The sequence below is a fragment of the Phlebotomus papatasi genome, chromosome 2, assembly GCF_024763615.1.
Source record: "Phlebotomus papatasi isolate M1 chromosome 2, Ppap_2.1, whole genome shotgun sequence".
Taxonomy (NCBI): Eukaryota; Metazoa; Arthropoda; class Insecta; order Diptera; family Psychodidae; genus Phlebotomus; species Phlebotomus papatasi.
In genome coordinates, this window is record NC_077223.1 from 17,199,462 (window position 1) to 17,217,459 (window position 17,998).

At 31.7% G+C, this 17,998-nt stretch overlaps 1 protein-coding gene across 1 annotated transcript in view; it reads right to left on the minus strand.

The window, feature by feature from the left end:
* Positions 1-17,998, minus strand: part of LOC129802828 (serine/threonine-protein phosphatase rdgC) — a 73,996-nt gene that overhangs the window by 36,863 nt on the left and 19,135 nt on the right. The window contains exon 3 of the mRNA XM_055848935.1: positions 4,456-4,583. Coding sequence (XP_055704910.1) covers positions 4,456-4,583 — 128 coding nt within the window. The remainder of the gene's footprint in view (positions 1-4,455; positions 4,584-17,998) is intronic.

Here is a 17,998-nt window from a genome sequence, read left to right on the forward strand (position 1 = left end):
ACACACTCTGGCTTAGAACACTTCATATTTTTCGCATATTCCTTTAATGGTTTAATGAATCTGAAATTATGGCAATATAATTTAATAGGTAGTCTTAAGTCACATATGTCCTCAAAAAGTTCCTCAGATCCATTAAGGAATATGGAAAAAAATTAAGAGTACAAAGCCAGAGCGTGAGCGAAGCCTGAACGCTTTCCCCTATATATAATCCTAAGTTAAATTATGGTAAGGCCTAGGTTCCATTAGAAATATACAAAAAAAAGTATTTCAATGAAGCTCCACCGCTTAAAGTAGCCACCTCTCCCACTAAAGATATGAATATTAAAGTTCTAAGTAGCATATACTCCTTTCGTATCAAAATAAGTCGCACTTTTGGATAAAATCTTTATCCCAAAAAAGTCGCACATTTAAGAAAAAAATGAAATTTAGGGAAATTCTTAAGTTAAATGTTTTGTTATACTAGAATATTTTCTTGTCACGTTGACAACTACTGTCAACGTTCGGTGCTAATAATGGGATTCAGCCGCGATGGTAAGTTGGGGAACACGTCTTAGAAATTTCTCATTTTCCATCTGATTTAGATGTATAACGATGAAAGATAGCAACTTGTAATGTTCGAAGGGTTCACCTGTGTGTAAACTCTAGGATAATTAACAAGTTCATAATATTTCATCCATTCCAACAATTCTTTCTCAAAACGGCTTAAATAATCTCTTTTATTTTTAGATATGTTTTAGATATTATCCTGATAAACATTTCGTCCATGGTACGTCAATGACGTAATATCATTTCTTTTACCAGTTTTCCAGTGTTAAACTTTTCTTCTGCAAAGTTTGAACAATATAACATTTGATAACGGAATTAACTATCGATTTCTCCTATTACATTCTAAAAGCTTGGAACAAATCCTAGACTATAAACTTAACCGAAATTCAATTTTCAGTAATTGAGTATTTACCGGTGATCATTCAAAAAAGTGCAAAAAACGACAACTTTAACACATTTGTTCCTCAACTTATCATCGCGGCAGAACATTACTATTAGCACTCAACATGGAGGGTAGTTCATACATAAGATATTTACCAATAACAAAAATATTTCCTAAAACCATTACTTAATTCTTAACTTATCCCAAAAGGTGCGACTTTTTCTGATATAGAACGATCTTTTGAGTAATTTAAGAATCTGTTCAGATCGATTGTGAACCGTTAATGAACCGGTTATGAACACATAATTATTTTTTGTCCGAAAATCAATTCAATTTTGAAACTATTTTGGAGGTAAATGGTAAATGATGCAAAGGTACTTTTTAGATATAGCATTTAAATGACAAGTTCAAGCACTTTGCTGTTGTAAATCGGTAAACATAAAAAACTCACGAATTAAAAAATAGCTTGGCGAAATATATGGATTTTCAAAGTACAATATTGCCAAGAATTTGACAAGAGTTTGACTATTATACAACTTTATTTTTGTGAAATAATTTAAGGGGCATAATCTGAACGATCTAAGCTTTAATATTAAAGCATTCCATAAAACTGAATAACTTTATACCTTTGTGTTTTGAAACATTTAAAAAGAACATTTGAAAAGTTAAGCAAAGTTTTTCACACAGAAAATTTGACATAGCGTCAATTTTTATTATATTTTCTTTCATTTTCCAAAGTGGTAAATTATTTTCTTAGGTACACTGAGAAAAAACAGGGGTGCGATTAATCATTTTTCCTCATAACTTTAACACTTTTTAGGTGTAAAAATATATCAACATTTTTTAATATTAATTTTAGACCCTTTTAGGGGTAAAATTAATATGAAAAAGGGTAACTTTAACCCCCAATACATCTAAAAAGCATAATTTTTACACCGATTTCGGATCAATACTTCAGGGTAAAATAAACATTTTCAATTTCATTTTAAATTGGTGGCTGGTCATTTTCGAAATCAGTTATATCCTAAATATGTTCTGTAAGACTGCTTGGAGGTATCAGAGAAAATCCGATGATTACAATAGGTGTGATTATAAGAGAATCACAACTAACCGAGCTCTTATCTGACTGTCAGAATGCAGGGAATAAATGGTTTTCCGAGTGTCAAAAACATGTGTTAGAAAAATAGCTTAAAATTGATTTTTTAATGCGTGATACCTCCTACAAATGGTGAAAACAAGTAGATGAAAGTTCCATCTAAGTAGTGATGCCCAAATTTTTGTGTCCGGTGTGATGTTTCCGGGTAAAATGAGGCCTACAGAGGTTGAAAAAATGGTACGAAGCAGAGTTAAACCGGACACATTCGTAAAAAATGCTACTACATTTTCATTTTCCTGTAGAGGAAAATCCAAGGACCTCCAGAAATTTTGTGAGGCAGAATTATGAACCCAATAAGTAAGAGATTTTTTTGACATAGTGATATAATTGATTCGGTTTGTATGGCATACAGTAAAAAATTTTAAATCTTGGACTCCTTTTTTAATACGAACCTGCAAAATCTTCCCCTATATATTGTGAAACATAGAAAATTTAGTCATTACGAAGCTTCCTATGGTATCAAGCATGGGCAATATCCCCTATATATTTCTTAATTAAACACGGAATGAAAAATATATCTTTTGGTATATGTTCAACATACTCATTCAAATAAATTGCAACGAAATACATAATATATAAAAAAATATATTTAAAAAAAAAAAACAATTTTAATTGCATAAATAACTTTTATTACAGACCTCCTAATCAATTACGCAAAAGCGAGAGTACACAGATAAAACAAACGAAGAAGAGCACAAGGGAGTTGGTGCAATTTGCTAAATATTTCCATCACAAGCATTTGTAATTCAATTAAGTCAATTAGGGTGAATATAAAAACAACTAAAAAAATATACATTATATACTAATACGTGATATTTTGAAATTTAACGCGCAAATGAAATAAAATTAAATTTACGGTGCAAAGGGGTTTTGCCATTTTCACCATGCAATTAAAAAAAGATTGTTGTGAATGTTGGGCAAACTTCGTGTTAAAATTATAGAAAAAAAATATTCAAATGTTTTCACTTTTAAAATTGGTATTATTTAAAAATTGATATTTATTTCTTTGAAATTGCAATGATTTGTAAATAAATCATCGCTTATTTAAGAGTTAATGGTTATTCAAAAAAAAATGGAAACCATTTCAATTATACTTTTGAATTAAACATAATTATTGAGCATTCTCTTGGAAAATATTTTAATTTAATTTATCCAACCCCATTGTCAAAAATGGACATTGCAATGTTGCATAAATATTAGATATCTCATGTAAAAATATATATTCTGAAAATTCATTTTAAGAAATATTATATTATTTACGTTAATTTTCGGAGACATCGTTTAACCCTTTAAGAACCAATGGATAGACTGATTCTCAATGGAGTAATTGTAAATTGAGTTTAAGAGTTTTACGTCCTACTTAAAACTTTTCACACTAAGTTTTACTATTTTAGGATTACGTGTAGTTATTCTATTTGATGAGGTCGTATTCTAATAAATGTTATCAAGATAATTTTCAACGAGGGAAATAAAATTTTAATGATTATTCCAATGTTTTTTTAAGTGAAAAAATTTGAACAACATCCTATATCTTACAAATTTAGATAAAATACATATTTATCTTTAATTTCCCAATTATATCATCTACATTATATTTGTTCTACCCAAATCGTACTCATAAAGAGCAAACGATAAATAAATAGCTAAACAATTGGTTTCAATGGGGTTAATAAGAAAAGCACCACTCTGTTTTCTATGCACATTTAATATGCATATTTAATGAATTCCTCATCAGAAAATAGAAATATTTCAAAATCAACCAAAATCGAGATATGTCTTTTTAACCCTAAATCTACCGACCATTTTTGATCGCTTTTTTTAGGACGGTCGGTCAAATGACAGACCGTGGTAGGTAGGATACTAAACAAATATTTCTTGAAAAAATAGGAAAAAATAGAATTTAAACACTTAAAAATATATTACATGCATATTTTTTTGGGCACTAATTGGGTCAAGTGGTAGAGCACTCGCACTATGATGCAAGTGTCCCGGGTTCGAATCCCCTTTAGGTCACCAGGAATTTTTCTGGCGTTAAAGGTATTTGTATTGCATCCAGTGAGCCTCACTGCACTTGATTCCACTCCACAGGCATGGGACTGACAACCTCATCCCGTACAAGAAAAAAATAATAATGCATGTCTAGAAATCCCCTTTAAAAAGTTTATAAACCGGTCAATTTGCCCGATCTTCGTAGGTTTAATGTTAATATTAAATATGCAAAATAATTACAAATATGTTGAAAAAAAAACATTTACTTATGTATGGGTGGTTAACTGCCCTACCGGTTAACTCAATAGACGTTAAAGGGTTAAGTAGTAGCTACACTTAAAAATTCTATATTTTAAATATTAAAGTTTAAACTTTAACTCACACGCAATTGATCTTGTTCACCAGCATACTCGAGATTCTGAAAGATGGTCCATGAAAACCTCCTTCGCACTTCCATTCGTGCTAGATATCGTCGATACCATCGCTGAATAAGAATTGCCGCTTTCATTGCTGTAAAAAAAAAGGTGAAAGGTCATCAGTAAATATGTATAGTTGGTTCGTATGGGTCAGTGAAGCGCAAAACTCATCATCCCTGGTCAAAACATGTTTGTGGTTTTCTAATTCAACACAGTGATCCATCCATTGGTCGGTGATAAACCTAATAATTAATTTATCCGGATATTCCCAATTCCCATCCAATTCAAAACCCCATAATATCGATTGGCTGATCAAATGGGAACCGGTGGATTTTTTTTATATAATCACGACTTGATGAGTGTTTAACCACTCATTAGCATATTCAATGCGAAATACCGTGACACATTTCAATTACAATACCATTCGAGAGCCTCTCGATACGCACTCCAATGTTCGCCAAAGGTAATCCAATGACAATTTATGGACAGTTCTCACTATGAAAAAGAGTTAGAGAATGATTTTGAAGCGTTCCAGATAAGACAGAATACCCCATCAATCCTCCGATGTCATTGATTTTGAACTCCACAAGGACACCAATTCACATCGATTACTATCTGTAGGGCTTCAATGTGGAATTACCGACATCTCACCCAGTTTTTACGTGACAGACACATTTTGTGACCACATGAAAGGCCCTTGGGGATATTCAGTGGTATTCCTTTCCATATCATCGGTACCCATCGCTAAACTTAATAGATATTTTAAATTTAAATTCGAGAAAATTAAAGCCATTTCTGATTCGTTGAGGTGAGTATAGAATATTAAAATGACAGATGTCATTTTTAAATTTTTCTGAAAGTGTTCATTTCATTACACTTTTCATAAAATTGGAACAAGGTAGAAAAACTAATACTCAAGTTATAAATTTAAATACAAGGAATGTAGAGTAATCCTTCTTTTATTCTCGTTAAGTAAGTGACACGTAGAAATTTTTATCACTCTTCTGACAGCTGTAACTTATCGTCGAATGAAAATTAAAGGACTCATGTGAATTCTACAATTCTCTTTTAACACTAAACTATTAAGATAGTTAAAAATTTAAGAAGTTATCATTAATTAAATGGTAGAAATTACTTATTGTAGGGATATTAAAATGTTTTTGACAAATGTCACTTTTTAAAACACCATTTTGACTAGTGATAACAAATACAGTAGAGCCAGTAGAGTCTCGCTATAGTCCATATTTGGTTTCAAATTTGACACTTGGGTCGCACTATAGTCCATGTAATTTTTTAAAATTATCAACGATTTTTAGTATTGAAATTACTCGACGGCTTCCACTTTCTTTGCGATTGTGGTACTTGTCCTTGCTCTCTTCAGTGTGGATCACAATTATCACAACTACTTAATAAAGTTTGCCAAAAATATTAAAATAATTATGCATGTCGCATACTAAAAAACATAACCTAACATAAAATCAGTGTTTTGAAATCAACGGTCGATAAATTGTGGAGTATAGAGCGATGGCCTATAGCGAGACTCTACTGTAACCGGGTTTTTAGGATAGACGTTTAACCGGTTTAGGATGGCTCTGAAACCGGTTACTGGCTTTAAACCGGTTTCAAATTTAGGATCACAATATGGAATTTTGAGCAATTTTTCAGAACTTGAACTTTATTAACACATAAATATATTAATTCTTTTCCTTAATTAGTTTAGAACTTAGTTATTTAATTGCTCTATTTTGTATTTAAAATAGTTCAGGAAATTTCAGAGTGCAGGAAAATTACTGGGAGTTTTTCCAATAATATTATACCATAGGAAAGCTAATGCAATATAGATTTCAGTAAAAATCACCATTTTTTCATACAATTTATTTTTCTTAAAATAAATTGACTATAGACGTTGTCATTTTTGAAAATCTTTAATAAGGAAATACTTAAAAATTTTATTTTAGATCTTGGAAAATGAAAAAGAAATTATAGAAAACGTTTTACCGAACAGACCAAAAGAGTTTTCCTCTTTATTTTTAAATTCCTATGACTAGTTATTGAAAAAAAGAATATTGGAAGGATAGTTACCAAGATTTATCGCTAAATTATATTCGTTAGTTTTTTATGTAAAATCTTGTAAAAGTATTGTCAAAACTGTTTTTTTTTTTTCAACAAAAAAAATCCAGATTTTTCGATCGGGAATGGTTTCTAAAGTCTATTTTTTGGATCATTCTCTACAGAAAACACACCGATGCATAATTTTTGGAATTATATAAGGTAAAGTACCCTCGCTCGACTGGTTCCTCGTCTCGACCGGTAAATTTATTTATTCAATTTATTTATATTTGCTATAATATTTTGCGTATGATCTAACATTAATAGGTCAATTATTCTATGAATAATACGAACCAGTGATAAATTCATAGAAATTGACCATCAAATATTCAAAAATTGACCCACCTGTCGAATCGAGGAACCCGGTCGAGTGAGGGTACTTTACCTTATCATGAGAATCATGATTATAATTTACACAAATTCACAAATAATTTGATAGAAAAAAATCCATAGGCATTTAAAAAAAGAAATACTATAAAACGTAAACTTTTTTGTTTTTTACTCCATTGGTTGAGATCCTAATAAATACCAGCATATGACAAAAATTTTACAAGAATCTTGTGTAACAAACTTGGTGAATTTGGGTTTAATAGGATATGTAGTTAAATTATTAAAATATGGCAGGATTCAATAAAAATCTCCACACTGCACTGAGAGAAATCCGAAAAAGTTAACATAACATTACGGAAATGTTAATTGTACCCTGCAGTATTTATCCAAAATCGATGTAAATATTACCCTTTTTAAGTATATTGAGGGTTAAAGTTACCCTTTTTCATGTTAATTTTACCCTTAAAAAAGTGTAAAATTAACATAAAAAAATGTTAATATATTTTTACACCTAAAAAGTATTAAAGTTATGAGGAAAAAAGTTAATCGCACCCTCTTTTTTTCTCAGTGCTTGAAGACATAGAGAGATAAACATCTTGTTATTTTTCCACATAAACCAATAATTTACAAGATTGTACTAAATCGTTTACAATTTTTCCGATAACCTTAAAACAAAAAAATCTTTTCAAGGGAAGTAACGTACAGAAAACCTATTACTATTATTCTTCATATATTATAAACATACTGCCATACTACAGATTACACTTAGAATCATATTGCACTTCAGGTTCCCTCCTAAAGTCAAGAAAATATTTTGCAGTGTATCTTGATTTTCAAGAAATAAACTAAAGCTTAAGAGAAATTTTTAAATTTTTGGAAGGAGACGGTTTTAAACAGGTTTCATCTTTAATAACCGGTTTTAATACCGTCTCCAAAATAGGGCGGTTAACCGGTTTTTGAAACCGGTTAAAGGTTAAACGTTCTTCGAATCACTAATTTTGACAGCTGTCATTCATCGCAATACTGTCAAAATTGCAGATAATTAGTAAAGAAGCTTAAAGATTGAAAGCTTAACTTTTATAAAAATTATCCTTTCTGTAGTTGAAACAGTTTCTCACTCATTTGGGTACTTTAGAAGCAAAATATAACCCAAGTCGTAGTTATATTCAAATTGAAACGTAAAACTGTTTCAAATTCAACGATTTTTTTTTCTTTACTACTCATAATCATTGTAAATTCCGTATAAAAATCTCAATGTTAAACTGAACTTTGGAACTGTGGTATTGTGTTGGCAACTGTCATCCATCATATTTCTATCTCAATAATTAACAGACAAAATCAAAAGCACAAAGATTCAAAACTCATTTATAAAAACTTAATTAAAAAATAAATTGATATTTCAAAATTAAAAATAATGATTTAAAAGTCTTTTCTGGCAGATATGTCACTTTTGAGAACCGATCATTTTGGCAGCTGTCATTCTCTCTATCAAACTGATTAGCCTAATACCGAATGTGAATGTTAATGTCACTTCTCATTAATTTGTTAAATTGTTTAAAAAAGTTTGAATATCAATCCAAGCATACCTGACGTAAAATAACAATTAATCTGTTCTTGATGTTGAGGGATATCATTTTGCTCAAGACATTATTCCAGCTACGTCTGCCCCAGATTCGATGTTCGAGTTTGATGAGGGAGTAAGAAACGGAAGTTGGGGCTTGTTGGTAAATTGAGTAATTTGATTTGTGTCCAACCCAAAAAAAAATCATCCATTACTTTGTGCAGAAAATTCCTAAAGTTTGCGTTGGTGGTATATTTGAAAAAAAAGTGATGTGGTTTTCCATGTTTTCTTTTTTCTCATCTTTCACGGGGTGTTATTTTTTTCTTCACGGCAGGAAAATATGAGGAATTCTCCCCAATGCTACCCAGCATATAAATTCGTATATTATGAAGTTGTACCAACCACAAATCGAATAATACTTGTGGGTGAGACAGATAAGAGGAATGAAAATATATAAATGGTACATTCTGAAGCAGATTAACCTTTTTCTTAGCTCATCCACCTCACGTAATTTATCTTTCACTTACTTCTTCCTATTTTTCAATATAATGTGAGGAACAACTGAATAAACTATTTTTGGTACATTTTGTTGATAACATTTACTTTTCACTTTGGCACAATATCATGCTATAATTCTTTTTTCAAAATTCTTAACAATTGCTATAAATAAGCGATTTCGCCAAGAAAGTCAACATAGATTTAAGACATTATTTTTTATGCTACTCCATATAATATTTTTAGAAAATCTTCTGGCATATTTTAAAATTCGTGAATCTCCTAAAAAAACAAAAAAAATATAATAAAAAATACAAATGATTATACTTCGAACTTGTCATACAGAAATAAAATGTAGTAATTGAGAAGTCATTTTTTATCATTTATCTCTGTGGCATTCGTGAAATGCCGTGTGGGTTAGTAAAGACCATGGGGAATAATTAAAATTGACCTAAAAGCTCAAATGAACAAGAGAACACCATTATTACTAAAGATGATCAAAGTTAGATAATTTTCCATTAATCGGAGTAATATTATCCACAAAGAAAATTGCTAAAGACCGACACTTGTTGAAGTGCCTCATTCCAGTAATTCACAGATAATCAACAATTTTCATTGATTACCCTTCAATTGACCCATCAGTTCACTTAATAATTACCAACCACAAATTTAACTATGATAGAACTACGATGAATATATGGGATTAGCTTTCTACAGATGAAATTAATCTACGATACACACAATAATAATCAAATTTTTCATTCCAATATATCAATAACCTAACCAATTCCCCGGGATATTGAATAATTAAATAGTTTTTGGGAATACTCCATCATTTTGCTAATTAATACATACGTATTTGCATTTTGATAAACCTAATTAACAAACTCATTGATTAGACGCGTTAATTGTATAACATTATTCTAGTACGTGTCAATGAGTTAATTGACTTTCATGAATACTTAAAACATTTTGATTAATTTCCATGTAGGATAGTTTTTGATTAAGCATCAAAATTATGAAATAATACTACTATATTTGAGTTATAAAAATAATTTTCCCGCATGTTTTGAACACTTCCAATCTGCAAAATCAAAATAAACAAGAGTGTTTCACTGCTTAACCCATAGTGTTCCATATAAAGGAGCATGGGCAAATAAATTTTGTTCTGGAACCAAACCCAAAAGTATTCAGGAGAGGCACTGCACTACAAAACTCGATTTTTTTCAAAACCGGTTTATCTTAGATTATTTGTGTCGAAAATTAATTAGTAAAGAAGGACTTAACCCATTCCTTACCATGGTATTATACGTCATACGCAAATTGAGTGATTTTAGATGATTTATTCCTGGGCAACTGATACTCGAATTGCTGTCGGGAATGGATTTTTAGTAACTTTAGTTCTTAAATTACTTGGGAAAATAGTCCGACAGAGATGAAAATACCTTTTGTTATTGTTTTCTTGCTTCGCGGAAGGTCATGCAAAATTTTTGCTCTAAATGGCGGACGGAAAATTTGACATACCGTCGAATTTGTTAAAATTGGCCTGTTTCCTCTTATCTGATTTGAATTTTAGTTGCCAATTTGTTTTCTTGGATAGTTACTCTATCTAAAGCAATAGAGTTTGTAATGAATTATAACCCAGTTTCCTTTAGATATATGCAAAAAAAATCGTATAACAATGTAGCCCCTTAGCTCAAAGTAGCCCCACCTCAACCTACAGAGAAAAAGATGATACACCTTCCTCTTCTCTCTCCTGATATTTGACCATGGAGTTGAAGATTTCTAGCATTCTTGTAACACTGTTAAATGTTTACAAAATAAGCTTAAATTTCAGTCGAAATAAAAGTTGTAAGTATTTCTTCATACACCGATGGGGTATTTCTGTTACGAAAAGACTGTTACAGTATAGAATGCTTCATTTTCTTTAAACAGTAATGCTTATAGAGCCACTACTTAAGGGGGTAAGCAGGTTTGACATAGGAAAAAATTAATTTTGTCAATTTTTTATTTTTGAACTATAAAATTTCATAAATTAAGATTTTCGTCTATCTGATAAAGAAGGCTTTGGTAGATAATTTCACCGGAAATTTTATGAAAAATTTTCAAAATTGAACCGTTGAAAATTCGTATGATCACATCCTCATTTTTTCGGTTGTAACATTTTTTTCTATCAGCTTCATCTTAAATCAATAAAACAAGTATTTTCTTTTAGGATATGAATGTGGGTCGTGCTTATCAGAAGGATGTTTTTAATTTTTTTTTAGAGTTTTGGTATAATTTTTTCCAGCCACTTTTTAACATATCTTACACTATAAAATCCGTCAAAATCTATATTTATTAAAACCCTCATGTAAAGCAAGAGCCAACTATATCTAGAAGAAGTGTGAAAAGTTTTAGAAAAATCGGTCCAGGCGTTTTCGATAATTGCTATTTAATAAGCAAATAAAGAAATCGATTTTTTGAAGCCTTCAAACCCACTTACCCCCTTAAGTTAAGCCTCCTAATAGTGCACTACTTTTATATATAAAGCTCTCTACGATAAATTTATGAGTTTTACAAGCACTATTTTAGCAAATTGTGATTCGAGATCTTCTTAGAAACCATGATTCGGGAATTCTACAAGACTATTAAGAAAAAAATATTTCTTGGGAAGGACTTCTGAAATTCCGTTGCTTTGAAATCACACAAATCACATAAAAAGGTTTTCATTTTGTTGCACTGTAATCCTCGATAGCTTTAAAAACTAAATGGTTCGTATGGAAGCTACCAAATGAAATAATAAGAGGTGACATCTAAAATCTTAGGTTATGCATCGACTTTCAGTCGAAATTCACTTAGTTTGACTAAGTCGTTTTCGAGAAATAAAGTGTCAAATTGTCATAAAGATATCGTTATTTTCTCAAGGACTGACAAATTCTTTTTCACTTGGGTCTATAGAGTTATCGGATCCCGTTCAAAATCCCGAAAGCTAAAATCCCAAATTCGTAAAAGTGTCATTGGTATACTCGCATGATTGCACTCTCACTTGATGGAAGCAAAGGGAAATTATTTATGTTTTCAGAAATGATTCCGCACAATCGGGATTTTGGCCCTTTCCGGACTTTGGCGTTCGAGATTTTGGTTTTGGGGATTTTAACTGCCACCGTTTAAATCATATTACCAATTCTATTAAAATATACGTAGTCTCACCTCTAGCGTAAGGTTGAACTAGCTGCCATATATTTTTGCACATTCTCCTTTGTTTGAATGTAAGGTAAAGTGCCCCCGAGTCGACCGGTTTCTCGACTCTACCGGTGGTCAATATTTAAATTTTTGATTTATTTGAATAATTGACCTATTAATGTTAAATCATACGCCAAATATTAGTGCAAATATAAATAAATTAAATAAATAACTCTACCGGTCGAATTGAGGAACCGATCGACTTGAGGGCACTTTACCTTATAATACTAAAAGTTAGTTAAGTGTTGATTTAAATATTTAAGTGATCCCATTATCCTATAATCACAAAATCATAAAAAATCCTAGCTTGCAATTGAGTTATTTCCTTCACGTTCAAATTTAATTTCATAAGAGCATTTATGATAAATACACACATTATTAATTTTAAATTTAAGTTTAAATGTTTCCAAAGCAAACAGTTTCTGAACATAGGATCCAATAGAAAAAAGGTAGTACGAGCTTTTCCTGCAGTGACTTGAAATCCTTAATGGTAATTTATTTTTTATTTATATTTCCTATTTCTCATTCACCCCATTTACAGGTTGTTCGATACTCCTTTTTGAATATATGCATACATCCTACATCAATGAAAAGAGAAGGTATTGTAACAGAGGCAATAAAGCGGTGAAATATTGAGGAAAATCCTTAATTGCCTTTCTCTTATTATTCACGATGACTTTTGAGAGAAACGGAGAATAAAAATGCTGTGAGTGAAAATAAAACAATTGAATTATGCGGTGAATGAGGCTTATTCTCTATGACCTTTGAACCCTTGACTGCAAAGGATAGGATTTCTATCATCTTTATTCTACCAAGAACACAATGTGTAATTGACGGAGACGATAAGGTGGTCACTTAAGTGATGACGAAGAATGCAGTAAAAGCGGATTATAGGGAGTGAAATATGAGAAAATTGCTGGAAAATTGAATAAAGGGTTGAGTTTCTGGCTGTCCACTGAAGGGATTCGATGCGAATCCCATTAGGGAAGGATAATGTGCAGAGGGAGGTACACTTGCATTTTTGCTCATGCTTGGGTAGCAGCATTCGTGTGCGAATAAATATTTTTCCATTAAAATTTCAATTTTCTCTTATCTGTGATGCTTTTTCCTCTACAAAAAAAATATTGAACAAATTTACATACTTAATACTTGATGGTCAAAACACATTTTAAATACGCAAGCCAAATAAATTGATGCAGAATTAAACGGACAGAAAAATCGCAATTTTTGCCAATTTCTATTTGCAAATTTTCCCACTCATAAGCTCATGGATTTATTCAAATAAATAAACAACATTAATTTTTTCAAATTACATTATTCACCGTTTTTTTGTCAGTCAGAGATTTTCCTGATTTAATGTGTTACAGCTGAATTTTAGAGCTTTCGATTAAAAGCTTGCCCTTTGGAATTTTTGTGATGTTGGAGCTCTATTGGGACCATAAAGAGCGTTTTTTAACCTAATCCTACTCCCATTACTATCGGACCATGACCACGCCGGGCAGGATATAATGCTTCAAAATCTTAATAATATATACCATGTACCGCATGTACCTAATCTTCAATATCTCGTATTCTTGATTAACTTTTTTTATTCAGCTTTTTTATAGTCTAATCAGTTCCACATTTCATTTGTGTTAAGGAGACTATCCTCGAAATATATTTTGTTGGGAATGGGGCTATATCCTAAAGAACCCATGACACTATCACTAACCATTTGGTCTCTAGTCATGGTAACTTCTGGAAAAATCAGACAAACAAACAGTATTATATCCATTATAATATTTCTTAGAAATCGTCTGATTCGTAAGGTAGATTAGAGGTCATTAACTGGATTCCAATTTCAAACAGCTCCATATAAAAAGGAGAACCTTTCATAGGGCTGACTGTACGTTATGAAAGTATCTGTATAGAAACTTAGAATCTTATATAAATTTGTAATCGTCTCTTCAAACTCAACCAAGACCTATCGTGGTATCATACTAGAGAATTTCACATTAAAATTTTAATGTGATTCACATTAATTGTTGGTGATATGTGTCCTAATGTGCAATTTTCGTCAAGAGCTTTTTGAAATCGATTCATTTAGTGATATAAAAGTGGACTCGAGTCACAAAAATTGGTTTAAACAGATTAAAATAGCATAAATACGATTGATAATTAATGAGCAAATTAATGAGAAGTGAGCAAATTTATGAGCAAAATTTGCTCATTAAATTTTCATCTGGTACTACTTTATTGCAGTCATTCGGGTAGTTTCTGTGCCACAATTTTCTCACCAATTTATTCGTGATTAAATTGTGATAAAAAATAGTGCTAATACTTACTATTTATCGCGCACGAGATGGAGAAAGGACAAAAGACCTTGAAAAATATCGGTGCAGAGCATAAGTAAGAAAAAAGCTAAACAAAAATGTAATACAAGCTAAACAAAAATGTAACTTTATAATTAGCGTCCATTATGGACTTTTTAGAAAATACATTAGTTCTTACATTGTCAAGATCGGTATTTTTGTTTGACTCCAAACTTCACAAATATTCTTAGTTTCTTCTATACTACCCTTTTATTAGGTGAGATTCTTAATAATCTTACCTACTATAATCCTACCAAAATTTCATGTCCTCCGATCGAGCTCAAATTTGGCCAAAATGTATTTCCACTTCCTGATTACGAATATATGGGTGGCTAAGTTACGTTCCCGGCCGATTTTTGGGTTCTACTTACTAAAAATTTACTTTGGGTTCGTCAGTCCATCTGTCCGTCTGTCCAGCCGTTCCGATGCCTAGAGTCCAAATGGCTAGATATAGAGACTTGGAATTTTCGATGACTCCCCCATAAGCCGATCCTGGGATTATATTAACATGCTCCTCATTTTTCTCCAATCCTCTCGTTCCTCCAAAACTATGTTATTTTTGGGGTTGCATGCCAACGAATCGTGCGATTTTTTTTTCATTTTCAGATTTGTTTTAGACATTACAGACGGACAATCATTTATATACGAAGGGGCCTCAGTGGATCAGTGGATAGAGTTGTAGCTCTATGACTGTGAGGCCTCGGGTTCGAAACTGGCAGCTACAGATTTTTCAGCTGCTGTAATAGTCCCGAATTCGTCCAGTTTTACCGTGATGTAAAGCGGTACTGTGTGTATCAGAATCAGAACGCACACAGAGCACTGTGATATGGAGCAGGTTTACTCGCCTTGGGGGTTAAGATAGAACAGGAGAATGGGGAGTGCAAAATGGGCCCAAACAAGTGGCCTGGATGCAGCGGTTCCGAAAGGAATATAACCGACCCATAGACAAATCTTAAAATCTTATATACGAAACTTCAACTGAATCATATCTAATAACAGTTTTTCAAAATCAAAATTAAGAAAGTTAAAAAGGCTCTACAGAACGTATTTCTCAACCGAATACGTTCTCGAATACGAACCAGTAATAAACCGATTCACAACTGATAACTATTTTTTATTCTAAATAATTTATGAATCCGTTTAAATCGTTTGTGAACCGGTTATGAACCGATAAGTAATTTTTGTCTGAAAATTAATTTTATTTTTAAAAATATTTTGGGGGATTTTTTGAGTGATTTATGAACTGGTTAAAATCACTTGATGAAGTACTTTTCATGTATAGTATCACGAGTTTGAGCACTTCGCAAATCCTGGTACGATTTTCCACCACTTTTATACTTTAAGATTTGTTTTTTTTTCTCAAATTTTAGTATAGAATAATGATGCATCTTTAAAATTTATCCACAAACTAAAGTTGCTCTCGTATTTCAAGTGTCTGAAGAATTGCACCCACAATAAGTGAATGCTTATCACTGACGGTGTTATTGTTGTTTAATTATGCAGTATAATATTAATAATATACATAACATACACCAAAGGTTTCATAAACAATAAACCACGTCTTAACTGTCTTAACTCCACATCAAACTTTTGTACTCTAATCCGAAGCGTTGTTGTAGATAAATTGCTTTACTCTTTAAATTTACTAGACCCTTTTGAAAAGTTCATTAACTCACCCAAAATTCAGCGGTAATCTAACCATGAACTTCAGACAATTTTCAGAGGATAAAATGATGTCTTTTGAACAAAGTTTACGAAGTTAATAATAAACTGACTGACATTGTGTCGGTTTTGTTCAAATTCAATAGTGTATGTGCACAAAAACACTCGAGAAAGGTGCATTATTCAATATAGTGATTTTCCTGTCACGTGGAAAATTCAATGGCACAGCGATTATGGTGATTTGGTGCATATTGGGGGAGGTCTATTGTTTGCAGTGTCATCAAAAATAGCACCAAACAGGGCGGATGTAGCAGAATTATCCACCTGGCTGACCATCTCCCCGGAAGGTAAACTCAGACCATCCACTTCAACTGCAAAAGAGATATGAGTGGGTGCTAAACAAGCTGTCAACAAAATTGTCTAATCGTTCATCCCCTCGAAACTTTCACGGGGACAATCGATTGATATAATCGATATTAATGACATGAGAACAAACACCCGAAACACCCCAAAAATACAACACATCTAGGCGATGAGGTGGACAATTTCGGGATAAACGTTTTTGAGCTTTAAAAGAACGGCAAATTTAAATAGACAAAAAGTTATGTGAAGTATTAAAGCAGCAAGGTTTTAAATTTCATGTGAAAAGTGTTTACATACAATAAACCCAATACCCAAAATATAATATATAATATAACTAAGATGATTAATTATTTTCACACGCTTGTTGGAATACAATTATTTCAGTTGAAATACTTGCTTATTAAAACGTTTTGATGTTCTAAATTTTAATGCATTCTTTTTTCTTTCATCCCCTCTCAAGAAGCAATTTTTTTTAATATAGTCTTGTAGAATTCCCTATGTAAGGCATTATAGAACCAAAAATCTTTTTATTTGCATATAACGCTCTTGATTCCATCACTGAGATTACTATAAGTAAAGTGGCGCACTCTTAAGGGTTTTAATAAGAGCTTCTATAGGAATTTCAACAGAAAATTCTCACTCTAAGTCTTTTAAAAGTACACTAAAAGACTTGTCTAATACTTGGTTCTAAAGCAGCTATTTTGCTTCTTGGGCTACTATCCATAGTTCCTCTATTCTAAGATATCGTTTGTCGAAATGTAAAGAATTCGAAAGTCCGTTTCAAGATCAAGTGAAAAAACATTTACTCAAAAAATTTACAAAAAAAAATCTTTTTCGAATTTCAAAGCATTTAGAGTAAGAGGGAAGTCTTTACTTGTATCAAAAAATATCCAAAGTCATATAATAATTACTGCCTCTTCGAAAGGTTCTCCAGTTTTTAGCTAGAGTCTCAAAAAGTATGTCGCTCTAATTTGCAACAATGTCAAAGGTATTCGAAAAACTTTAACAGCATTTTGAATTTGCAGGGTTGGGAAAATTTATGAAATATCAAATTAATAACTGTTTAAAGAGTTTCAGGATTATAATGAGATAGAATTATTGGCTCCGTTCAGTAATAACCTTTAGAAGAGACAAAGCCACTCCAAAGCCAAGCCAAACCTATTCGAAAATCTACCGGAAGCCTAAAGTGCAAGCTCACGTACTCGCCGCTTTAGCGCTGATTGTTCTGCCATTTCGAATTTTGGTATTCTTGACACTTCTATCGTCTAACAATGTCAACAACAGTGTGCAAACGTTTGCTTCAAAAAGTGAATTTTTGTGTAGTTTTGTGGAATTTCCGGATGGTAGAATGTTTCAATTGTAATTTTATTAAAACAAATGTCCTTCTGATAAACTTGCTCACTTTTGTGTAAC